The sequence below is a fragment of the Erpetoichthys calabaricus genome, chromosome 5 (assembly GCF_900747795.2).
Source record: "Erpetoichthys calabaricus chromosome 5, fErpCal1.3, whole genome shotgun sequence".
Lineage (NCBI taxonomy): Eukaryota > Metazoa > Chordata > Cladistia > Polypteriformes > Polypteridae > Erpetoichthys > Erpetoichthys calabaricus.
In genome coordinates, this window is record NC_041398.2 from 32,345,904 (window position 1) to 32,369,496 (window position 23,593).

General features: G+C 43.3%; 1 gene segment (V, D, J or C); it reads right to left on the bottom strand.

Annotated features, from left to right (window-relative positions):
- Positions 1 to 554: 554 nt before the first annotated feature.
- Positions 555 to 22,139, bottom strand: LOC114644676 (Ig kappa chain V region 3368-like). The segment is given in 3 exon segments: positions 555 to 669; positions 10,254 to 10,440; positions 22,057 to 22,139. Coding segments are annotated over 3 exon segments (351 nt in total).
- Positions 22,140 to 23,593: the final 1,454 nt, after the last annotated feature.

Genomic DNA, 23,593 nt, shown 5'->3' on the forward strand with positions numbered 1-23,593 from the left:
CATCTGCATGTTAAAGGTTTTTTCCAATGGCACTAAGAAATTCTCTTCATCATCTTGTAAGGTCTATACTGTATAATTACATTAAACTGAACTGCTGGACAGTTTTTCTGAATAAATGAGTTGTTCAGGGTCAAGCAGTGAGCAGTGGTGGGTATTGAATTTTTAACTTTGTGTTTTACAGTCCAACACTTTAGACACTGGGCCTTCAAAATTGTTTATTGAGAGGAAATGAGAAAAGTAAGAATCAAGTGTCACCAACACTGTTAATAATTAATTACTGTACTGTAGTTTAATCTTTTCAGCAGGGTGAAGTACTAGGGTGTTGTACCATGTTTGCCATTATGAATGCAGTGAGACATCAAGCAAAATGACACCTTTTATTGAAGATGTCATTTTGTTTGACTTCTCACAGCAGGGTGAACAGCACTTAACTGTAAAGGCCTTACTCTTCACACACTTCACTACTCATCTGTTAAGTGTTCTTCCTCAGCACCTGCAGCACATCATGTGGCGGTGGCCCCAGAGGGTCATGGAGGTTTTTGTATGACTCTTTATTACTGTGTGAGAGGAGCTTCTCTGGTTTGCAAACAGTAGTAATGTCCTGCGTCTTCATCCTGGACTCCAGTGATGGTCAGAGTGAAGTCACTTCCAGATCTCTGTCCACTAAACCTGCTTGGCACACCGGTGTAGAGCTCATTACCAAGTTTGATAAGGAGTCTGGGGGCCTGTCCATGAGTCATGTGGTACCATGATAATCCCCAGCCAATATCCTTACTGGCACTGCACTTGAAGCTGACATCTCCACCCAGACGGACCGACTCCATGCCGGGAGTCTGAGTTAAAACCACATCAGAGGCTGAAAGAACAAAACAGTGACATGAGCGACAATCATATAACAAATAATAGATGTGTGGACAAGTTACAAATTATCAAAAAGTAGAAAGCAATAACAGAAGATGGAAGCCTTCTTCACTTACCCACAGGCCAGATGAAGAACACGAAGAGCATGAGAGTGGAAGGGCTCATGTTTGAGGAGCAGAGAAGCTGAGAGCCTGTAGAGCTCTGTCCACATTATACAGAGAGACACACCTGGAGATTTGCATGAGACCCTCGTGATTAGGTGGAAGTACACAAGACCATGAGAACCGGGAGAAGTTGTGTGTTATTTTAAGAAGAGACCTCATGCTGACTGCACAACTCACATGAGTGCTGAGCCTCCATCTTTAATTCACCACAGAACACTGAAAATCAATACGCACAAAAATTTGTCATTGAGAAAAGAAAAAAACACACAAAGTAAATTAAATAGTAGAGTAGAAGCTCACAATCTGGAAAGAGACAAGAAATCAGAATGAATAGGGTCACGGTGGCTAACACTTACTCCAGACTAGAACTTTCTTCTAATTTTTGGTGCTCCTGCACCCCTGACCCCTAAGTTGCCCTTAATATCCAGCCCTCTAGGGCAGCCCCCCATCTGTCTACTCTATCTGGCTCAAATCTTCTTTGTTTCTTGAGTTGACTGAGTGTCATCGAGTGCCTTGCATCTGTTGCCTCTTGTCATTCCCTACTTGGTGTCACTCGCTGTCTCCATTCAGAGAGTTAAGAAGCCCCCATCCCCTTAAGAACCTTGGCTTAGCACTTCAAACTTCCACCCATGTCACCTTTTTATATATTATTGCTAACAACTTGCCAAACATAATTCATTACACAATTTATTTATTTATTTTTTTTAAAACTCCTACTCCTACATAAAGTTGAATTTTCACTAAAGACTGTATGGGAGGAATTTTCTGCAATAATGAAAATTAAAATTAAAATCATAAAATAAGAATGCAATCTCATTTTCAAAGTCTGCATGCAAGAATGCTGCAAAAATTAAAATGAAAATGAAATACCCCCATTTGCAATTTCATTTTCAAATGCGGTGATTATTTATTTAAAAGACGCCAATCAGCCGCAGACCTCACTTTACACAATCCAGCCACTGCGGCGCTCAGTGCCCGCTCTACAATATAATACTACAAAAATACAAAGCATCCCGTTTCCACTTCAGTGTTAATTAATGTAAATTATGATGTGGTAAAGGCTAATTTCTGTCATGTTAAATAGTGAACTTCATTACTTCTGAACTACAATTATGTGAGGTCTTTGGATTTTGTGAGACGGTGTCGCTGTGAAGATCAAAATCATGTGAATTAAACACAGTCGAAGTGAGAAGCATTCTAATAATTGAAGTGGCTCTACAGCTAATAAGGTCAAAGAATTGAGGGAAATCGAGGGGCTAAGCCCCGCCCATTGATCTGCGCTATTTGCAATGCAGGAACAATCCATGAACTAGCTAGCGCTGCGGCACCGTGTCCTCACATGTTTAATTATTAACAATACAGATTATTTAAATGAAGTTAAAGTTTTATCTGTATAATATAATCAACATATTTTGCTGCATTTCATCTTAAAAATGATATCATCATCATATGTAAATACACGCTTTATAAAGTGGTGCAGGTTGTGCAATATTATAACTGTATCCCAAGTTTACAGTGAGGTAATTGTACTTATAAGTCCAAACAGTTCTTTAAGGAGCACTTGATGGACTGATTGAGTGCGTTTATAGTTCTTGGGATGAAACTTTTTCTAAACCGCGAAGTCCGTACTGGGAAGTCTCTGAAACATTTTGCCGTGGCTCAGTCAGCGTCTGCTTCATGCCAGGTAACGCTTGTCTCTGTCCAAATACTTATGGACCTAACTGTATATAGTCATGCCTCTTTAGGGACAAAAGTACCTGCAATGGCCCATGATGATGGTCAACCTGTAGGGCCACATCCGCTGCCTCTGCTTCAACAAAATTTATGTGTTTATTTGCGACTTGTACCTGCAACAGCCTTACTTGTTTGCTCAGTTGGTGAATGATGTTTGTGACAACCGTCTAGTCTGCTGCGATCTCCAGGACTGTGCCACTGTAGGGAACAATGAAGAGACAGTGCAGTTTAGGATGTTTCATAGTCCCTGTTTGATACTCAACAGAATCTGGCCCCACGTCGGTGCTCAACAGAACAAAAATATGGGCATTTGTCTGTTAGTCCACTCGAGCTGTTCTCTCCATTGGGTTGCTTCTCGCAGGTAGCATTCTCCTTGACAGCTGTGTTAAAAGTGACTTCTCCCACATATGCAGCTTGTCTGATAGGCCGATAACCCGACACAATGGTTTGTGATGACAACAGCAGAAAATTTTATGTAGGCATGTACAGTATGTTTATCTATGCATATATGTAGGTATGTATGCTGTATGAGTATTGTCTAATGGTGAGGCATTCACTGTTTTTGGTGCTGTACCATTGTCACAAGACTGTGAGAGAGATGCAATAAAGAATTTCACTGTCCTGTGTACGCATTGCAATACATTATAACATGAACAATATAACCATCAAATAATTAGTTAACATTACTAGATTCAGTTACTAAACTACTTTACAGTATATTTGTGACTTGTTAAAGGGTCAGACTATTAGCAGAAAGCATAAAAATGGCCTGACTATCTGGCCAAGTTCCAAATCATATCCAGCATTCCAGACATACTGTGCTCACATCAGATTACCTACTGCACAGACAGACCATGCAGGATTCATCCATCATGACAAATATAACAGTTCACTGAACACACTTCTACTTGACTTAAGCATGAAAAAGGAAATGATGCCTGAGATGAATACTCACAGCTCTCCCAGAAAAAAAGAAATGATCTTGTTCTGTCAAAATGACTGACATGATACCTGCTCTGTCGAAGTCAAAGTGAACGTCAAAGCAAACTTTATTGCTTCTCAAACATTTACAAGTACACAGAAAGGTGAAATTGTGAAGCTCAGGGTCCACAGTGTAACAACATGAAGTGCGAATAAAATATTAAAAATTAAAATTAGGATTAAAATTAAAATTTAAATAAAAATTAAAAAATTAAAATTAAAACACAAACAAGACATTATGCAAAGACAAGACAAAGAAGTAGCAGCAATATTGACGTGTAGTATGCAATATGAACATTGATACAATGTATGGTATGATGCAATCTAGATACATAAATATATTCAATAAATATGTAATATAATACATAAATAATAGATATAGATAAGACAGCACAGAGTGAGGTAGTACAGAAATGGCTGCATGACTCAGTGTATGATAGTTGTTTAAGACGTGTAAACAATGACAGGTCAGAATGTTTCACAGCAGAAGGATATCAAAGAATGTCAAAGTGCAGTGAGCAAAATCCTTAAAGGTCAGCATGAGATTTTTCATTTCTTTTCTACATGCACGCTCGTCTTTGCAGGAACACCCTTTGTGATTTTACTTGCCCATGAAGATTCCAAGATGAACACTCAACAGTATTAATAACAAATCCTGGCACACCACAGTAATTCTACAGGCAACAACATATTGAGGATTCAAGCAAGAGTTCTGTTACCGCAGCTCCAGTCAAGTCTGTCCACTCGCTCCTCTTTTTTAATCTGGCAGTGTCCTTTTCTCACAGGAGGTTGTAGAGACAGGAACTTTATTCAAACACTGCAAACGAACATTTGTCTCTTTTTCAAAAGTTTAAATCTTCTCCATGACAAGACAGAGATGACAGTTCCGTCTCACAATTAAAAGAGTGCAAACATATCTTCCTCTTTAAAGGAGTGCACATCAGGAGCAGAGAATGTTCTGCTCTGCTGGGCCCTTGAGCAAGGCCCTTAACCTGTAATTGCTCCAGGGGTGCTGTACAATGGCTGACCCTGCGCTCTGACCCCAAGGGGTATGCGAAAACTACCAAATTCCTAATACAAGAAATTGTATAAGGCGAAATAAAGACCAAAAGAGAAAAAGAGAGAGAGAGAAAAGCGATCAATCAAAAACCAATAGGTGCTGTTTGGGCTTTTAAGTACGGAAAGTACCGCGCGGGAAGCATATCATGCGACAGAGCCGCAAGTAAGCCCAGCAAGTAAGGGAACAATGTGAAGGTAGTCTTTCAGCATTTTTTTAAAGGAGCGTCCGTATCCTGAAGGTTTGCAATCAGCCCCTTTGCTCACACCCTCTCCGTCAGCTTTATTCACATTCTCGTGAATTAAACAACTCTCCAAACCAGGTTCAAACAGACATGACAGGACATCAGCATTAACGTGTTCAGGGCTGGGTTGATGCCTGACAGTAAAACTATAAGGTTGCAAGCTCAAAAACCATCTCATGAGACAAGAGTTTGTATCTTTCTGACGGTATAACCATTGAAGTGGAGCGTGATCTGTCACTAATGTGAAATTTCGACCCCATAAATAATAACAAAGCACTTCCACAGCCCATTTAGTAGCCAAGCATTCTTTCTCAATAGTCAAATAATTACGTTCCCTAGGAAGCAATTTCCTACTCAGAAATGTGATAGGGTGCTCTTCCCCATCAAAAACCTGGGACAGGACGGCACCTACATCAAATGCACTTGCATCCGTCTGTAGAACAAAATCCTTGGAGAAGTCGGGATTCCACAAAACTGGATAAGAAGACAAAGCGGTTTTCAAATCATAAAAGGAACATTCACAACCTTCTGTCCATAAAACAGGGTGGTTTTTCTTGCCTCTAGTAAGATCTGAAAGAGGAGCAGCCATATTTGCAAAGTCAGGGATGAATCTTCTGTAATAACCAGCAAGCCCCAGAAAAGCACAAACTTTTTTCTGCATTTCTGGACATGGGAAAGCCAGCATCTCTTCCACTTTTTAAAATTGTGGCCGGAGTAAATCCCTGCCCATTGAATAACCCAGATAATGAGTCTCAGACATACCCAACTTACACTTCTTACGGTTAGCTATCAAGCCAGCCCTTCTCAAGCTTTCAAGGACAGCCTGGAGATGTTCTAAATGCATTTGCCAATCATTGATGAAAATCACGACATCGATGTACACCCTGGAATATTCGGAATGAGGACACAAGAACTGATCCATCATACGCTGGAATGTTAGAGGTGCGCCATAAAGATTAAACGGGAGTCTAGTAAGTCCGTCATTAGTCGCAAATGCTATTTTCTCAAGAGGCACCTGCCAGTAACCTTTCGTGAGATCCAGCGTGGAGATATAGGTTGCCTGACCCAGTTTTTAAAACAGCTCGTCAACACAGGGCATTGGATAAGCATTGAATTTAGAGACCTTATTCAAGCGCCTGAAATCAATACAGAAGCGAACTGAACCATCTTATTTTGGGACTAATACGACCGGACTGCACCAGTCACTTTTACTTTCACAAATTACACCCAATGCCAGCATCTTTTTGACTTCCTCGTGCACAATATTCTGTCGTGCTTCTGGAATCCAATATGGGTGCATCTGTACCCTAACACCGGGTTCAGTAGTGATTTTATGTTCTGCAAGGTTAGTCACACCTGGCAAGTCTGAAAAAACATCAGTGTTCCGCTCAATCACAGTTAACAACTCTGTCTTTTGTGAGTCAGTCAAATCGCGTCCAATAGCAACATCTGTCTGGTAGACATCAGCCAAGGAAGCGTAAACCCCTTGTGGGTCATGCCACTCCTTCAAGAGATTAACATGTAAAATCTGGAATGGTATTGTAACCTTCTAATTCACCGGCCCCTCAATAATGGCAGGGCCCTGCCATTTCACTAGGAATTTGTGAGGGTCAGATGGAATCAGAAGCAAACATGATCACCAGGTTTGAATTCATGGAGCTTACAGTGCATATCGTAAAGACATTTCTGGGTTTTCTTTTTTCTGATGCTTCACAGCAATAGGAAGATAATTTAGAAATTCTATGTTGTAACGCAATTACCCAATCTGCAAAGCTCCACCCGTGAGCTGTTGTCCTGATTCCTGTCCATTCCTCTCATACAACATCCAAGATGCCTCTCGGACACCTGCCAAACAACAACTCAAACGGACTCAAGCCAGTGGACACCTGCAGCAATTCCCGCACCGCAAACATAATAAAAGGCAGAACAGAGTCCTGAGACGTCAAATCATCGTGAGCTATGATGTTCATCTGTTTTAAAGTCTTGTTAAATCGTTCAGTAAAACCATTCGTCTGCGGATGGTAAACAGTGGTACTCAATTTCTTAATAGTAAAGCTGTCACACAATTGTTTCATCACGCAAGAAGTTAAAGGTGTGCCCTGATCAGTTAAGATTTCTCTAGGGATGCCAATACGAGTAACAATCTCGCACAAAGCTTTGGCTACAGTGGAGGAATTGGCTTTTTTCAAAGCAGCCACTTCCGGATATCGCATTGCATAGTCAACCAACACAAGCATATATTGATACCCATATTTAGTCTTAGGAATAGGGCCTACTATATCTAATCCCACTCATTGAAAGGAACTTCCAAAATAGGCATAGGAGAAAGGGGAGCCCGAGGAGGTCTATAAGTAGAGATGATCTGGCAATCAGGACATGAAGTACAGAATCGCTACACATCTTTCCCCATATTCAGCCAATAAAATTGTTTCGATAAACGTTCTCTGGTCTTATCAGCCCCCAGGTGCCCACCCAAGATGTGAGAGTGAGCTAATTGCAAAAGAATGTCCCTATGTACTTCAGGTACAACTAACTGTTCAATAAATTCCGCCACAAAATTATCTGATATAACTCTAAAAAGGCAGCCATCTTTCTCAAGAAAGTGTGGGGTTTTTAAGCCCCCGGATGCACGCTCTTGGTAATAGGAGTCACTAGCAGAGCGAGCCTGTTTAAATGAACTATCGGCATGCTGCAAGAGCACAAAATCCGTCTGCTCGCCAGTGCTCGGTTTGTGTTCGGAGGCATTTGCAAGCTGAGAAGTTGTAGATGGGCCAGCCAGCCGCTCTAGGAACTTGGGGGTGTCTCTCTCAGTCTCGCTGGAGAGATCAAGTTCAATGTCTAATCAGGGCTCTAGATCTTCCCCAACAGCCACCTCGGGTTCAATATCTAATCGGGGCTTGAGATCTTCCCCGACAGCCACCAGTTCTTCTTCTTTCCCGCCGCTAAGATTGACAGGGGGCTCGATGACTGGCGCCTGACATTCGGTCATGAGTCTAGGAAAAAGGGCATTCCTCCTGCCGATCAGCAGGGGCCAGGGGCAGTAGTCCGAAATGGCAGACCAAACTTTAAAGTGATGACCCTTATATGTTAAAGGAAGAAGCAATGTCTGATAGTGTTTAACATCTCCATGTACACAATATATGTTTACAGTTTCAGTGTTACACAGGTACCCATCATCAAGACAGTCCTATCTGACAATACAAAGGTCACTTCCTGAGTCCAATAATGCCGACATCTTGCGGCACCCCAACTTCACCAAGATCATTAAGCCATCCTTTTTATCTGAATAATAAGGAACATGGGAGCAACAGACCAATTTCCATTGATTGAGCAGGAGTGGCCCGCCAAGTGGCCGGGTTGATCACACAGGAAGCATCTTTGTTCAGTTCCACTGCCGAAATATCCACGGCAATGTCCACGGCCTCCTGCCTCCCCAGATGTGGGCACTACATCAACAACTGGATCCCCTGGAGGCCATCTTGAGGAAACCCGATTTTCAAGTTTTACAGCTCATTGATGGTCTAACCTCCGTTCAAAGTGACGAGCATTCCCTGGGCGATCCCTCGGAGGGTGAAAAACAGCATAAGGAGCAGCAAATCCACTGCTTTTTCTCCAAGCAGTTAGAGAACCCTCCAAACATTTGGCTAAAGACTCTACATCATGACGAAGAAATTAATCTCGGAGAACTGTAGGTATCCCTGCCAGCAGTATATTCATGACAACCTTTTTCCACAACGCGCTCCATCTCGTTTCCTTCAAACCAGCAATGAACTTTATGAATCAAATCTTGTATTTGCACACAAATAGGACCGTCCATGTTCAGTTTCCAATCATGACGCGCAAAACCTTTAGACAAAAAGCTTGTAGTTTTATGTAAAACAACCTGCCGCTTCAAGAAATCATAATTGATGAGTTTATCGCGAGGCACATTCCGTAAGGCAAGTAAGGCATCCCCAGACAAAAAAGCAGTGAAGATAACAGCCCAGTTTCGTTTGTCCCATCCCATCGAAGTCGCCACATACTCAAAAGCTAAAAGAAACATCTCCGGGTCATTGGAAGGACCCATCTTCATCAGCACATCCTTGTAATTAGCAGGTGGATCATCCTCCAGGTCAGGAGGAAGTGGGACATTTTGAGCGATTTGAAACAACTCCTCGGTGTTCATCTGTGCAACCACTCCTGGTACCACTTGTCACGCTTGGGTCACAGATTTGCACAGAAACACAGGAGATTGTAGAGCCGCAAGTAAGCCCAGCAAATAAGGGAGCAATGTGAAGATAGTCTTTCAGCCATTTTTAGAGGAGTGTCTGTATCCTCTAGGGGTGTGATCAGCACCCCAGCTCACAAGACTGATATGCTAAGCTCAGTAAAAGGCCACAGTGCTCTGGGGGGAGCCAAAGTCGAAGTCGGTTCTGGAAGTGACACTAGAAGACACAAGGGGGGGATTCAACCACCAGCACTGCTACAGTTTGCACTTAGCAAGTGCCTGTAGAGTTAGAAACACAAGTTACCTGAGAGACATTAAACTCGTAGCTCAATTAGTCATCTGCATGTTAAAGGTTTTTTCCAATGGCACTAAGAAATTCTCTTCATCATCTTGTAAGGTCTATATTGTATAATTACATTAAACTGAACTGCTGGACAGTTTTTCTGAATAAATGAGTTGTTCAGGGTCAAGCAGTGAGCAGTGGTGGGTATTGAACTTTTAACTTTGTGTTTTACAGTCCAACACTTTAGACATCAGGCCTTCAAAATCTTTTATTGAGAGTAAATGAGAAAAGTAAGAATCAAGTGTCACCAACACTGTTAATAATTAATTACTGTACTGTAGTTTAATCTTTTCAGCAGGGTGAAGTACTAGGGTGTTGTAACGTGTTAGCCATTATGAATGTAGTGAGAAGTCAAGTAAAATGACACCTTTTATTGAAGATGTCACTTTGCTTGACTTCTCACAGCAGGGTGAACAGCACTTAACTGTAAAGGCCTTACTCTTCACACACTTCACTACTCATCTATTAAGTGTTCCTCCTCAGCACCTGCGGCACATCATGTGGCGGTGGCCCCGGAGGGTCATGGGGGTTTTTGTATGACTCTTTATTACTGTGTGAGAGGAGCTTCATTGCTTTGCAAACAGTAGTAATGTCCTGCGTCTTCATCCTGGACTCCAGTGATGGTCAGAGTGAACTCACTTCCAGATCTCTGTCCACTAAACCTGCTTGGCACACCGGTGTAGAGCTCATTACCAGCTTTGATAAGGAGTCTGGGGGCCTGTCCACGAGTCATGTGGTACCATGATAAATACCAGCCAATATCCTTACTAGCACTGCACTTGAAGCTGACATCTCCACCCAGACGGACCGACTCCATGCTGGGAGTCTGAGTTAAAACCACATCAGAGGCTGAAAGAACAAAACAGTTTAGACATGAGTGACAGTCATATAACAAATGATAGATGTGTGGACAAGTTACAAATTATCAAAAAGTAGAAAGCAATAAAGAAGACGGACGCCTTCTTCACTCACCCACTGGCCAGATGAGGAACACGCAGAGCATGAGAGTGGAAGGGCTCATGTTTGAGGAGCAGAGAAGCTGAGAGCCTGTAGAGCTCTGGCCACATTATACAGAGAGACACACCAGGAGATTTGCATGAGACCCTCGTGATTAGGCGGAAGTACACAAGAGCATAAGAACCAGGAGAAATTGTATGTTATTTTAAGAAGAGACCTCATGCTGACTGCACAACACACATGAATGCTGAGCCTCCATCTTTAATTCACCATGGAACACTGAACATCAATACGCACAAAAATTAGTTGTTAAGAAAAGAAAAACCACACATAGTAAATTAAAAAGTAGAGTAGAAGCTCTCAATCTGGAAAGAAATCAGAAATCAAGAATGAATAGGGTCACGGTGGCTAACACTTACTCCAGACTAGAACTTTCTTCTAATTTTTGGTGCTCCTGCACCCCTGACCCCTAAGTTGCCCTTAATATCCAGCCCTCCAGGGCAGCCCCCCATCTGTCTACTCTGTCTGGCTCACATCTTCTTTGTTTCTTCAGCTGACTGAGTGTCATTGAGTGCCTTGCATCTGTTGCCTCTTGTCATTCCCTACTTGGTGTCACTCTCTGTCTCCATTCAAAGAGTTAAGAAGTCCCCATCCCCTACAGAACCTTGGCTTAGCACTTCATACTTCCACCCATGTCACCTTTTTTATATATCATTACTAACAGCATTGCAAGCATAATTTATTACACATTTTATTTTTATTTATTTTTAAAACTCCTCCTCCTACTTATAGATGAACTGCCACTAAAACCTGAATGGACATTATGAAGTTGTATGGCCTCTCTCTGCCTATACTGTTCACTTAAACATTGCAATGGCCAGGAAATTTGATCGAAGTGACGGTTGCCCTGGTAGGATTATTGGAGTTCAACTGTCTTCCTGGGGTTTTCATGCACTTCATTCTCTAGAGTTTTTGGTTAATTGTATGATAAGCAAAGCACATTACATGAGTGGAAGTTCTGTAGGAAAAACAGCTTGTTAATGGCAGTGGTCAGAGGAGAATGGCCAGAAAGGTTAAATATTCAAATAAAACTCACTAGAGCACCATTGGGATAATGTGGACTGAGAATATTGTAGCATGAACATGTCACCAAAATCCTGAAGAACTTGTGGGCTCTTAATAAGGTTAGCAAGGACTGAAAGCCATTAAGGCCATGCCACGTGACTTTTCAAGTGATTTTCAGTCACCGGCTTTGTTTAGATATTCTTAGTGAGTAGGGTGCAGTGGCAGCACATGACCTCCCGTCATGTAGTATGAAATTTCCAGTAGATTAGACCAACTAATCTATAAAGTGTCCCAAAAAGTTTGGTCATAGCGGGTAGCTTTTTGTGAATGAGAGCTCACAGCCAGTTCTGGAAATACAGAATATACAGTGCATCTGGAAAGTATTCACAGCGCATCACTTTTTCCACATTTTGTTATGTTACAACCTTATTCCAAAATGGATTAAATTCATTTTTTTCCTCAGAATTCTGCACACAACACCCCATAATGACAATGTGAAAAAAGTTTACTTGAGGTTTTTGCAAATTTATTACAAATGAAAAAACTGAGAAATCCCATGTACATAAGTATTCACAGCCTTTGCTCAATACTTTGTCGATGCACCTTTGGCAGCAATTACAGCCTCAAGTCTTTTTGAATATGATGCCACAAGCTTGGCACACCTATCTTTGGCCAGTTTTGCCCATTCCTCTTTGCAGCACCTCTCAAGCTCCATCAGGTTGGATGGGAAGCGTCGGTGCACAGCCATTTTAAGATCTCTCCAGAGATGTTCAATTGGATTCAAGTCTGGGCTCTGGCTGGGCCACTCAAGGACATTCACAGAGTTGTCCTGAAGCCACTCCTTTGATATCTTGGCTGTGTGCTTAGGGTCGTTGTCCTGCTGAAGGATGAACCATCGCCACAGTCTGAGGCCAAGAGCGCTCTGGAGCAGGTTTTCATCCAGGATGTCTCTGTACATTGCTGCAGTCATCTCTCCCTTTATCCTGACTAGTCTCCCAGTTCCTGCTGCTGAAAAACATCCGCACAGCATGATGCTGCCACCACCATGCTTCACTGTAGGGATGGTATTGGCCTGGTGATGAGCGGTGCCTGGTTTCCTCCAAACGTGACACCTGGAATTCACACCAAAGAGTTCAATCTTTGTCTCATCAGACCAGAGAATTTTCTTTCTCATGGTCTGAGAGTCCTTCAGGTGCCTTTTGGCAAACTCCAGGCGGGCTGCCATGTGCCTTTTACTAAGGAGTGGCATCCGTCTGGCCACTCTACCAAACAGGCCTGATTGGTGGGTTGCTTCAGAGATGGTTGTCCTTCTGGAAGGTTCTCCTCTCTCCACAGAGGACCTCTGGAGCTCTGACAGAGTGACCATCGGGTTCTTGGTCACCTCCCTGACTAAGGCCCTTCTCCCCCGATCACTCAGTTTAGATGGCCGGCCAGCTCTAGGAAGAGTTCTGGTGGTTTCGAACTTCTTTCACTTATGGATGATGGAGGCCACTGTGTTCATTGGGACCTTCAAAGCAGCAGAAATTTTTCTGTAACCTTCCCCAGATTTGTGCATCGAGACAATCCTGTCTCGGAGGTCTACAGACAATTCCTTTGACTTCATGCTTGGTTTGTGCTCTGACATGAACTGTCAACTGTGGGACCTTATATAGACAGGTGTGTGCCTTACCAAATCATGTCCAATCAACTGAATTTACCACAGGTGGACTCCAATTAAGCTGCAGAAACATCTCAAGGATGATCAGGGGAAACAGGATGCACCTGAGCTCAACTGTGAGCTTCATGGCAAAGGCTGTGAATACTTATGTACTTGTGCTTTCTCAATTTTTTTATTTTTAATAAATTTGCAAAAATTTCAAGTAAACTTTTTTCATGTTGTCTTTATGGGGTATTGTGTGTAGAATTCTGAGGAAAAAAATGAATTTAATCCATTTTGGAATAAGGCTGTAACATAACAAAATGTGGGAAAAGTGATTCGCTCTGAATACTTTCTGGATGCACTGTATAATGCAGTGATGAAGAACAAGGAAAACAGGTGTTTTGGAACACACAAAGAGAAGTGAAGCTCCTCTGTCTGATGTTTCATGTCTTACATATCACGACATTATGGAAAAACAAAAAAAAGGGGAAGAGATTGTGGCTGAACTTGCCGTACCTGGAAAGCCTTTACTTGGCATCAGCTCCATAAGGCAGCATGTAATTGCCTGTCAGAAAAAGGGGCGAGCATGCAATCCTTTGAAAATGAGAACCTGTGCTAGAAACTCATCATGTGGTTATCTACTTTGGCATACCTACGATTTCAAGTCCTGTAATTCAGTATAATCTGGGGAAGAAATGAGCAGCTACAGTCATCAAGTTTGATGTCCCATTTGACTACAAATCATGTAATGTTTTTCTTCAATTGAACAGTCAAAAAATTAGACTTCCATTTCCAGTGCCATGTTCAATCCATCAAAGAATTCAGGGTGTCATGGAGGTAAATGGAGATCCTACCCGGTACTAGATTACTGTTCCTAATGAAGTGCCCATTACCTGTACATAAACCCTGGGTCCTGAGGTGCTTAAAAGATTTGATGTAGGACCATTTTGAATGTTTGTATTCTCATAGTTTTAGTTCAGGGTTTAGAAAGCTGGGAATTTAATAAGGGTGGCACGGTGACACAATGGGTAGCGCTGCTGCCTCGCAGTAAGGAGAGCTGGGTTCGCTTCCTGGGTCCTCCCTGCGAGGAGTTTGCATGTTCTCCCCGTGTCTACATGGGTTTCCTCCGGGTGCTCCGGTTTCCTCCCACAGTCCAAAGACATGCAGGTTAGGTGGACTGGCAATTCTAAATTGTTCAGTGTGTCTTGTAGTGGGTTGGCACCCTGGCTGGGATTGGCTCCAGCAGACCCCTGTGACCCTGTGTTTGGATTCAGCAGGTTGGAAAATGGATGGATGGAATCTAACAATAAGAAATGACACATAGATTTCTTCATTTGTGAATCCAATCTTAGACATTCAAGAACGTGTTGAAGCAGCTTTTAATCTGTCGTGCAATCTTTGGGTCCCACAACCTGAAACAGCCCTGACCCCTGCTTTCAGAACATCTGGATCCTCTGAAGTATGCCTGTAAGGAACATATACAGTAGGTAGGGAGAATGCTCTGGTCTATATGCTCCACAGAGCCTTCTCCCACTTTGACAAAGCTAACACCACAGTCAGGATAATCTGTTTTGATTTTTTCATTTCTTTTAACATCATTCTGCTATATCATGTTCATGATGCTCTGTGTAAGAAAGGACAGAGCCGACTATACTTCCTTAGAAGGCTGGCGTCCTTCAACATCTGCAATAAGATGCTGCAGATGTTCTATCAGACGGTTGTGGCGAGCGCCCTCTTCTACGCGGTGGTGTGCTGGGGAGGCAGCATAAAGAAGAGGGACACCTCACGTCTGGACGAACTGGTGAGGACGGAAGGCTCTATTGTAGGCACGGAGCTGGACAGTTTGACATCCATGGCAGAGCGACGGATGCTGAGCAGGCTCCTGTCAGTCATGCAGAAACCATTGCATCCACTGAACAGTATCATCTCCAGACAGAGGAGCAGCTTCAGCGACAGACTGCTGTCACTGTCCTGCTCCACTGACAGACTGAGGAGATCGTTCCTCCCCCACACTGTGCGACTCTTCAATTCCACCTGGGGGGGGGGGGGGGGGGGGGTAAACATTAACATTATACAAAGTTATTGTCTGTCTGTATACCTACATTGTTATCACTCTTTAATTTAATATTTTCTTTATCAGTATGCTGCTGCTGGAGTATGTGAATTTCCCCTTGGGATTAATAAAGTATCTATCTATCTATCTATCTATCTATCTATCTATCTATCTATCTATCTATCTATCTATCTATCTATCTATCTATCTATCTATCTATCTATCTATCTATCTATCTATCTATCTATCTATCTATCTATCTATCTATCTATCTATCTATCTATCTATCTATCTATCTATCTATCTAACATTATCCTGAAGAATTTGTTGATATTGGGTTGAATTCATCCGACTCTTGACTTTAACAAGGGCCCCAGTCCCTGAACTAGCCACACAGCCCCACAGCATGATGGAACCTCCACCAAATTGAACAGTGGGTAGCAGGTGTTTTTCTTGGAATGCGGTGTTCTTCTTCTGCCATGCAAAGCGCTTTTTGTTCTGACCAAATAAGTCAATTTTTGTCTCATCAGTCCAAAGCACTTTGTTCCAAAATGATTCTGGCTTGTCTAAATGAGCATTTGCATACAACAAGCGACTCTGTTTGTGGCGTGAGTGCAGAAAGGACTTCTTTCTCATCACCCTGCCATACAGATGTTCTTTGTGCAAATTGCGCTGAATTGTAGAACGATGTAGAGATACACCATCTGCAGCAAGATGTTCTTGCAGGTCTTTGGAGGTGATCTGTGGGTTGTCTGTAACCATTCTCACAATCTTGCGCATATGCCGCTCCTGTATATTTCTTGGCCTGCCAGACCTGCTGGGTTTAACATCAACTGTGCCTGTGGCCTTCCATTTCCTGATTCCATTCCTTACAGTTGAAAATGACAGTTTAAACCTCTGAGATAGCGTTTTGTAGCCTTCCCCTAAACCATGAGACTCAACAATCTTTGTTTTCAGATCTTTTGAGAGTTGCTTTGAGGATCCCATGCTGTCACTCTTCAGAGGAGAATCAAAGGGAAACACAACTTGTAATTCCATCCATCCTCATCCGCTTATCCGAGATCGGGTCACGGGGGCAGCAGCTTGAGCAGAGATGCCCAGACTTCCCTCTCCCCGGCCACTTCTTCTAGCTCTTCCGGGAGAATCCCGAGGCGTTCCCAGGCCAGTCGAGAGACATAGTCCCTCCAACGTGTCCTGGGTCTTCTTTGGGGCCTTCTCCCTGTTAGACGTGCCCAGAACACCTCACCAGGGAGGCATCCAGGAGGCATTACGGTCAGATGCCCGAGCCACCTCATCTGACTCCTCTTGATGCGGAGGAGCAGCGGCTCTACTCTGAGCTTCTCCCGGATGACTGAGCTTCTCACCCTATCTTTAAGGGAAAGCCCAGACACCCTGCGGAGGAAACTTATTTCAGCCGCTTGTATTCACGATCTCGTTCTTTCGGTCACTACCCATAACTCATGATCATAGGTGAGGGTAGGAACATAGACTGACTGGTAAATTGAGAGCTTTGCCTTACAGCTCAGCTCCTTTTTCACCACAACAGACCGATGCAGAGCCCTCATCACTGCGGAAGCTGCACCGATCCGCCTGTCGATCTCACGCTCCATTCTTCCCTCACTCGTGAACATGACCACAAGATACTTGAACTCCTCCACTTGGGGCAGGATCTCGCTACCAACCCTGAGAGGGCACTTCACCCTTTTCCGGCTGAGGACCATGGTCTCGGATTTGGAGGTGCTGATTCCCATCCCAGCCGCTTCACACTCAGCTGCAAACTGATCCGATCCGAGGACAACATCGTCTGCAAAAAGCAGTGACCCAATGCTGAGCCCACCAAACTGGACCCCCTCAACGCCCTGGCTGCACCTAGAAATTCTGTCCATTAAAGTTATGAACAGAATCGGTGACAAAGGGCAGCCTTGGCGGAGTCCAACTCTCACTGGAAACGGGTTCGACTTACTGCCGGCAATGCGGACCAAGCTCTGACACCGGTTGTACAGGGACCGAACAGCCCTTATCAGGGGGTCCAGTACCCCATACTCCTGGAGCACTCCCCGAGGGACATGGTCGAATGCCTTTTCCAAGTCCACAAAACACATGTAGACTGGTTGGGCAAACTCCCATGCACCCTCCGGGACCCTGCTAAGGGTGTAGAGCTGGTCCACTGTTCTACGACCAGGACGAAAACCACACTGTTCCTCCTGAATCCGGGGTTCGACTATCTGACGGACCCTCTTCTCTAGGACCCCTGAATAGACTTTTCCAGGGAGGCTGAGGAGTGTGATCCCTCTGTAGTTGGAACACACTCTCCGGTCCCCCTGGACCACCACCCCGGTCTGCCAATCCAGAGGCACTGTCCCCGATGTCCATGCGATGTTGCAGAGGCGTGTCAACCAAGACAGTCCTACAACATCCAGAGCCTTGAGGAACTCCGCGCGTATCTCATCCACCCCCGGAGCCCTGCCACCAAGGAGTTTTTTGACCACCTCGGTGACCTCAGTCCCAGAGATGGGGGAGCCCACCTCCGAGTCCCCAGGCTCTGCTTCCTCATTAGAAGGCATGTTAATGGGATTGAGGAGGTCTTCGAAGTACTCCCCCCACCGACTCTCAACGAGTCGAGGTCAGCTGAGCACCATCCCCACCATATACAGTGTTGACACTGCACTGCTTCCCCCTCCTGAGATGCCGGATGGTAGACCAGAATCCCCTTGAAGCCATCTGAAAGTCGTTCTCCATGGCCTCCCCAAACTCCTCCCATGCCTGAGTTTTTGTCTCAGCAACCACCAAAGCCGCATTCCGCTTGGCCTGCCGGTACCTATTAGCTGCCTCCAGAGTCACATCTTGTAATTGACCACCTAAAATACCTTTTCTCATGATTGTCTATAAAGTTCAAGGCTTAACGAGCTAATCCAACCAATTTGGTGTTGCAAGTAATCAGCATTGAGCAGTTACATGCATTCAAATCAGCAAAATTACAAGGGGACCCACAGCTAGTTTTTCACATTTGATTTAATTTCATATAACTAAATACTGCTTCACTAAAAATCTTTGTTTGGAAAACACCCCAGTACTCAGATATTCCTAGGAAATGAAAGACATACCACTGTTATCTTTTTTGTTGAAAGTAGAGTCAATTATTGTGCAGGCTGAGAGGGGTTTCCAAACGTTTTCATATGACTGTAAAGTGGCAGACATCTTGCCTACTAAATAGTGCTTCTTATTGGTCACAATCACAAACAATTCACTCCTGAACCCACCCATCCAGACAACACAATGACTGAAACCAATCAATTCCCAATAAACACACACACATTATGCAGGACTGTTGGAATTGTACCATGCCTTCCTGTACCTGCCGCCAAACCTATGTGCCATATTTTATAGCCTACTGTATGTTGCTTCCTGCAAATCCTTTGTAATCTGGAGAGAGATAAACCCCATCTGAAAATCAAGCAAAAGTAACTAGAAGAAACAGTTTATTGTAAGGGTGCTGGTTACTCCTCTCATTTCAAAATGGTAGCACATTCCTTGTGCATCATCCACTGCTGAGCTTGTACGTGATGCACAACTGTTTGATTGTGAGCAAGATGACATCAAACAGCAAGTCACTCCAAAGGTAGAGAAGATAGCAGCTGTAATGCCGGCACTTCAAAGCAAGACCATAAATCCAGCACAACTTGCAGCTAAAATGAAAAGCTTATTTTGAAAAGGTCGCTCACACAAAGTTTCCAGCTACAGTGAACTTTGATATTTTAAGCACTTGGGGGTCCACATTTATGAGAAGCTCTCCTGATTGCACAACACCACCAATCTTGTTAAACAGGCTCAACAGTGCCTTTGCTTTTTTGAGAAGGCTGAGGACAGAAAATCTGTCTCCTCCAGATCATCACTAACATCTACAAAGCATATTAAGAAACGGCATCACAATTTGAAATGGCTGCTTCAGTGCGGCAGACCACACAGGCATGTGGCTGGTAAGTATAATGGCTCTTATCAATTTAACATATTTATGGCAAGATATACCTGAAGAAAGTCCTCTCACCTATTTCCTTCCCCAACAAAATTTAGGATGTTCTATTTGATGCCACAGAAGTAGACATACTAACAATTATTAAGAGTTAGCCATTAATCTGTTACCTCTCACAAGCACACAAGGACATCTTCATGGACAGAGGACCAAGACTCTGTTACTTGAGCACCTGCACAATTGATGTGATGTTATTGTCCGTGTTTAGCCTGCTAGTTGCACAGTTGTTTCTCCTGCCTGGTACTTATTTATTCTGATATTTATTTTTTTATATGATTATAATGCAGAGTATTTAATGCATTTGTTACTGTATATCTAATGATCTGTGTCTGTGGCATTACATTATCATATCATATCCTGTACTCTCGGTGCACATTTGAGGTTTCTGTATCAGTGGACCAGAAGGTGTAATGGAAGTAAACTGAGTTTCCTTGACATACAGGTGCTGATCATAAAATTAGAATATCATGACAAAGTTGATTTATTTCAGTAATTCCATTCAAAAAGTGAAACTTGTATATTAGATTCATTCATTACACACAGACTGATGTATTTCAAATGTTTATTTCTTTTAATGTTGAAGATTATAACTGACAACTAATGAAAGTCCCAAATTCAGTATCTAGGAAAATTAGAATATCAATTAAGACCAATGCAAAAAAAGGATTTTTAGAAATGTTGGCCAACTGAAAGGTATGAACATGAAAAGTATGAGCATGTACAGCACTCAATATTTAGTTGGGGCTCCTTTGGCCTGGATTACTGCAGCAATGCGGCGTGGCATGGAGTCGATCAGTCTGTGGCACTGCTCAGGTGTTATGAGAGCCCATGTTGCTCTGATAGTGGCCTTCAGCTCTTCTGAATTGTTGGGTCTGGCGTATTGCATCTTCCTCTTCACAAGGTCAGGCGAGTTTGCTGGCCAATCAAGAACAGGGATACCGTGGTCCTTAAACCAGGTACTGGTAGCTTTGGCACTGTGTGCAGGTGCCAGGTCCTGTTGGAAAATGAAATCTGCATCTCCATAAAGTTCGTCAGCAGCAGGAAGCATGAAGTGCTCTAAAACTTCTTGGCAGACGGCTGCGTTGACCTTGGACCTCAGAAAACACAATGGACCAACACCAGCAGATGACATGGCACCCCAAACCATCACTGACTGTGGAAACTTTACACTGGACCTCACACAACATTTATTCTGTGCTTCTCCTCTCTTCATCCAGACTCTGGGACCTTGATTTCCAAAGGAAATGCAAAATTTACTTTCATCAGAGAACATAACTTTGGACCACTCAGCAGCAGTCCAAAGGCGAGACACTTCTGACGCTGTCTCTTGTTCAAAAGTGGCTTGACACAAGGAATGCGACAGCTGAAACCCATGTCTTGTATACGTCTGTGCGTGGTGGTTCTTGAAGCACTGACTCCAGCTGCAGTCCACTCTTTGTGAATCTCCCCCACATTTTTGAATGGGTTTTGTTTCACAATCCTCTCCAGGGTGCGGTTATCCCTATTGCTTGTACACTTTTTTCTACCACATCTTGTCCTTCCCTTCGCCTCTCTATTAATGTGCTTGGACACAGAGCTCTGTGAACAGCCAGCCTCTTTAGCAATGACCTTTTGTGTCTTGCCCTCCTTGTGCAAGGTGTCAATGGTCGTCTTTTGGACAACTGTCAAGTCAGCAGTCTTCCCCATGATTGTGTAGCCTACAGAACTAGACTGAGAGACCATTTAAAGGCTTTTGCAGGTGTTTTGAGTTAATTAGCTGATTAGAGTGTGGCACCAGGTGTCTTCAATATTGAACCTTTTCACAATATTCTAATTTTCCGAGATACTGAATTTGGGACTTTCATTAGTTGTCAGTTATAATCATCAACATTAAAAGAAATAAACATTTGAAATACATCAGTTTGTGTGTAATGAATGAATCTAATATACAAGTTTCACTTTTTGAATGGAATTACTGAAATAAATCAACTTTGTCATGATATTCTAATTTTATGACCAGCACCTGTACAGTGGTCAGGGCCAAGTTGTGGAGGGGACTCAACTGCCCACTTTGTGCTTCATAGTCCAACACTTTCAATTCAGGGCGATCAAATGTCAAATTGAAGGAGAGAAATAAAAGAGTCTGCATAACAAAGTTAACAGTTCATTGATTTCGTTTTCCCAGCAGGGTGAGCAGCATTTGACTGTAAAGGCTTCACTCTTCACTGCTCTGGTAAATGTTTCTTCCTCAGCACCTGCAGCAGATCATAGGGTGGTAGTGACCCTTGAGACTCATGGAGGTTTCTGAATGGCTATTTATCACTGTGTGAGGAAGCTTACTGTACTGCTGGCAGTAGTAATGTCCTGCGTCTTCAGCCTGGACTCCAGTGATGGTCAGAGTGAAGTCACTTCCAGATTTCTGTCCACTAAACCTGCTTGACACACCTGTGTAGAGCTCATCTCCAGCTTTGATAAGGAGTCTGGGGGTCTGTCCATAGGGCGTGTGATACCACGCTAAGCTCCAGCCAATATCCTGACTGGCACTGCACTTGAAGCTGATATCACCATTAAGGCGAGCTGATACCCTGCTAGGGGTCTGGGTTAAAATTACATCAGAGGCTGAAAGGAGAAGACAGTTCACACATGAGCAACAGTCATGTAACAAATGATAGGCATATTCTCGGCCTGCAGAATTTCAACAAATTAAAAGCAATAAAAAAGACAGAAGCCTCCATCACTTACCCACAGGCCAGATGAGGATCACACAGAGTGTCAGAGTAGAAGGGTTCATGTCTGAGGAGCGGTAGAGACAAGAGCCTCCACAGCTCAGGGCAGATTATATAGAGAGACGGGCCAAGAGCTATGCACAAACGTCACGTGATTATGGGGAAGAGGAAGTGGGAGAAAGTACAGGGTGGATCATAATATACCACATAAGTTGTGTAGTGTTTTAAGAAGATGGTCATGCTGACTGTACACCTCACGTAAAAACCAAACCTTCCTTTAATTTAACACATTGAAAATCATTACATTAGTTGTTAAGAAAAGAAACATCAGGATTTTTCATGAGCTGTAAATGAATAACTGAAGCTCTCAATATGATAAAAACAATACAAAAACTCAAAATAAAGTGAGCAGTTGAAATAAAAGTTCCCGATTTGCCTGAGATGTTGAACTAAAGGTCTTTGAATATTTCATTTTTATTATTGTTCTAAGCATCCATCACTTTTCATATCTGTTGATCCATTCCTGGTGGCCTAAGCCTGTCCTGCATGGTGAGCTGGGCCCAGGATTCAAACCAATGAACCATAGAGCTGTGATGTAGCAGGACTACCCGCTGATCAAATTGTGATTGTGACTCATGCCTGGACAAACTGGTGAGGAAGGCAGGCTCTGTTGTAGGCACGGAGCTGGACAGTTTGACATCTGTGGCAGAGCGACTGGCGCTCAACAGGCTCCTATAAATTATGGAGAATCCACTGCATCCACTGAACAGTATCATCTCCAGACAAAGGAACAGCTTCAGCGACAGACTGCTGTCACTGTCCTGCTCCACTGACAGACTGAGGAGATCGTTCCTCCCCCACACTATGCACCTCTTCAATTCCACCCGGGGGGGTAAACATTAACATTATTCAAAGTTATTGTCTGTTTTTACCTGCATTGTTATCACTCTTTAATATTGTTTTTTGTATCAGTATGCTGCTGCTGGAGTATGTGCATTTCCCCTTGGGATTAATAAAGTATCTATCTATCTATCTATCTATCTATCTATCTATCTATCTATCTATCTATCTATCTATCTATCTATCTATCTATCTATCTATCTATCTATCTATCTATCTATCTATCTATCTATCTATCTATCTATCTATCTATCTATCTGATCCAGCATGTCACCTACCTGTGCCTGTGAAGCAACTATATCTCCGGTTGGGAGTCACCTCTCCAAGTTTCATTATCCAGTTTCATAGGTGGCCTTTCATTAGTTTCAGGGACTCCAGACTAGAACTTCTTCTGCAGGCTTTTAGGGTTCCTGCTCCCATGAACCATCTGGGTTCCTATTTAGGGATGTCCTATTAACAAGGACGGCAGAATGGTGGTGCTGCTGCCTCGCAGTAAGGGGACCTGGGTTCGCTTCCTGGGTCCTCCCTGCAAGGAGTTTGCATGTTCTCCCCGTGTCTGCATGGGTTTCCTCCGGGTGCTCCAGTTTCCTCCCACAGTCCAAAGACATGCATGTTAGGTGCATTGGCGATCCGAAATTGTCCCTGGTGTGTGT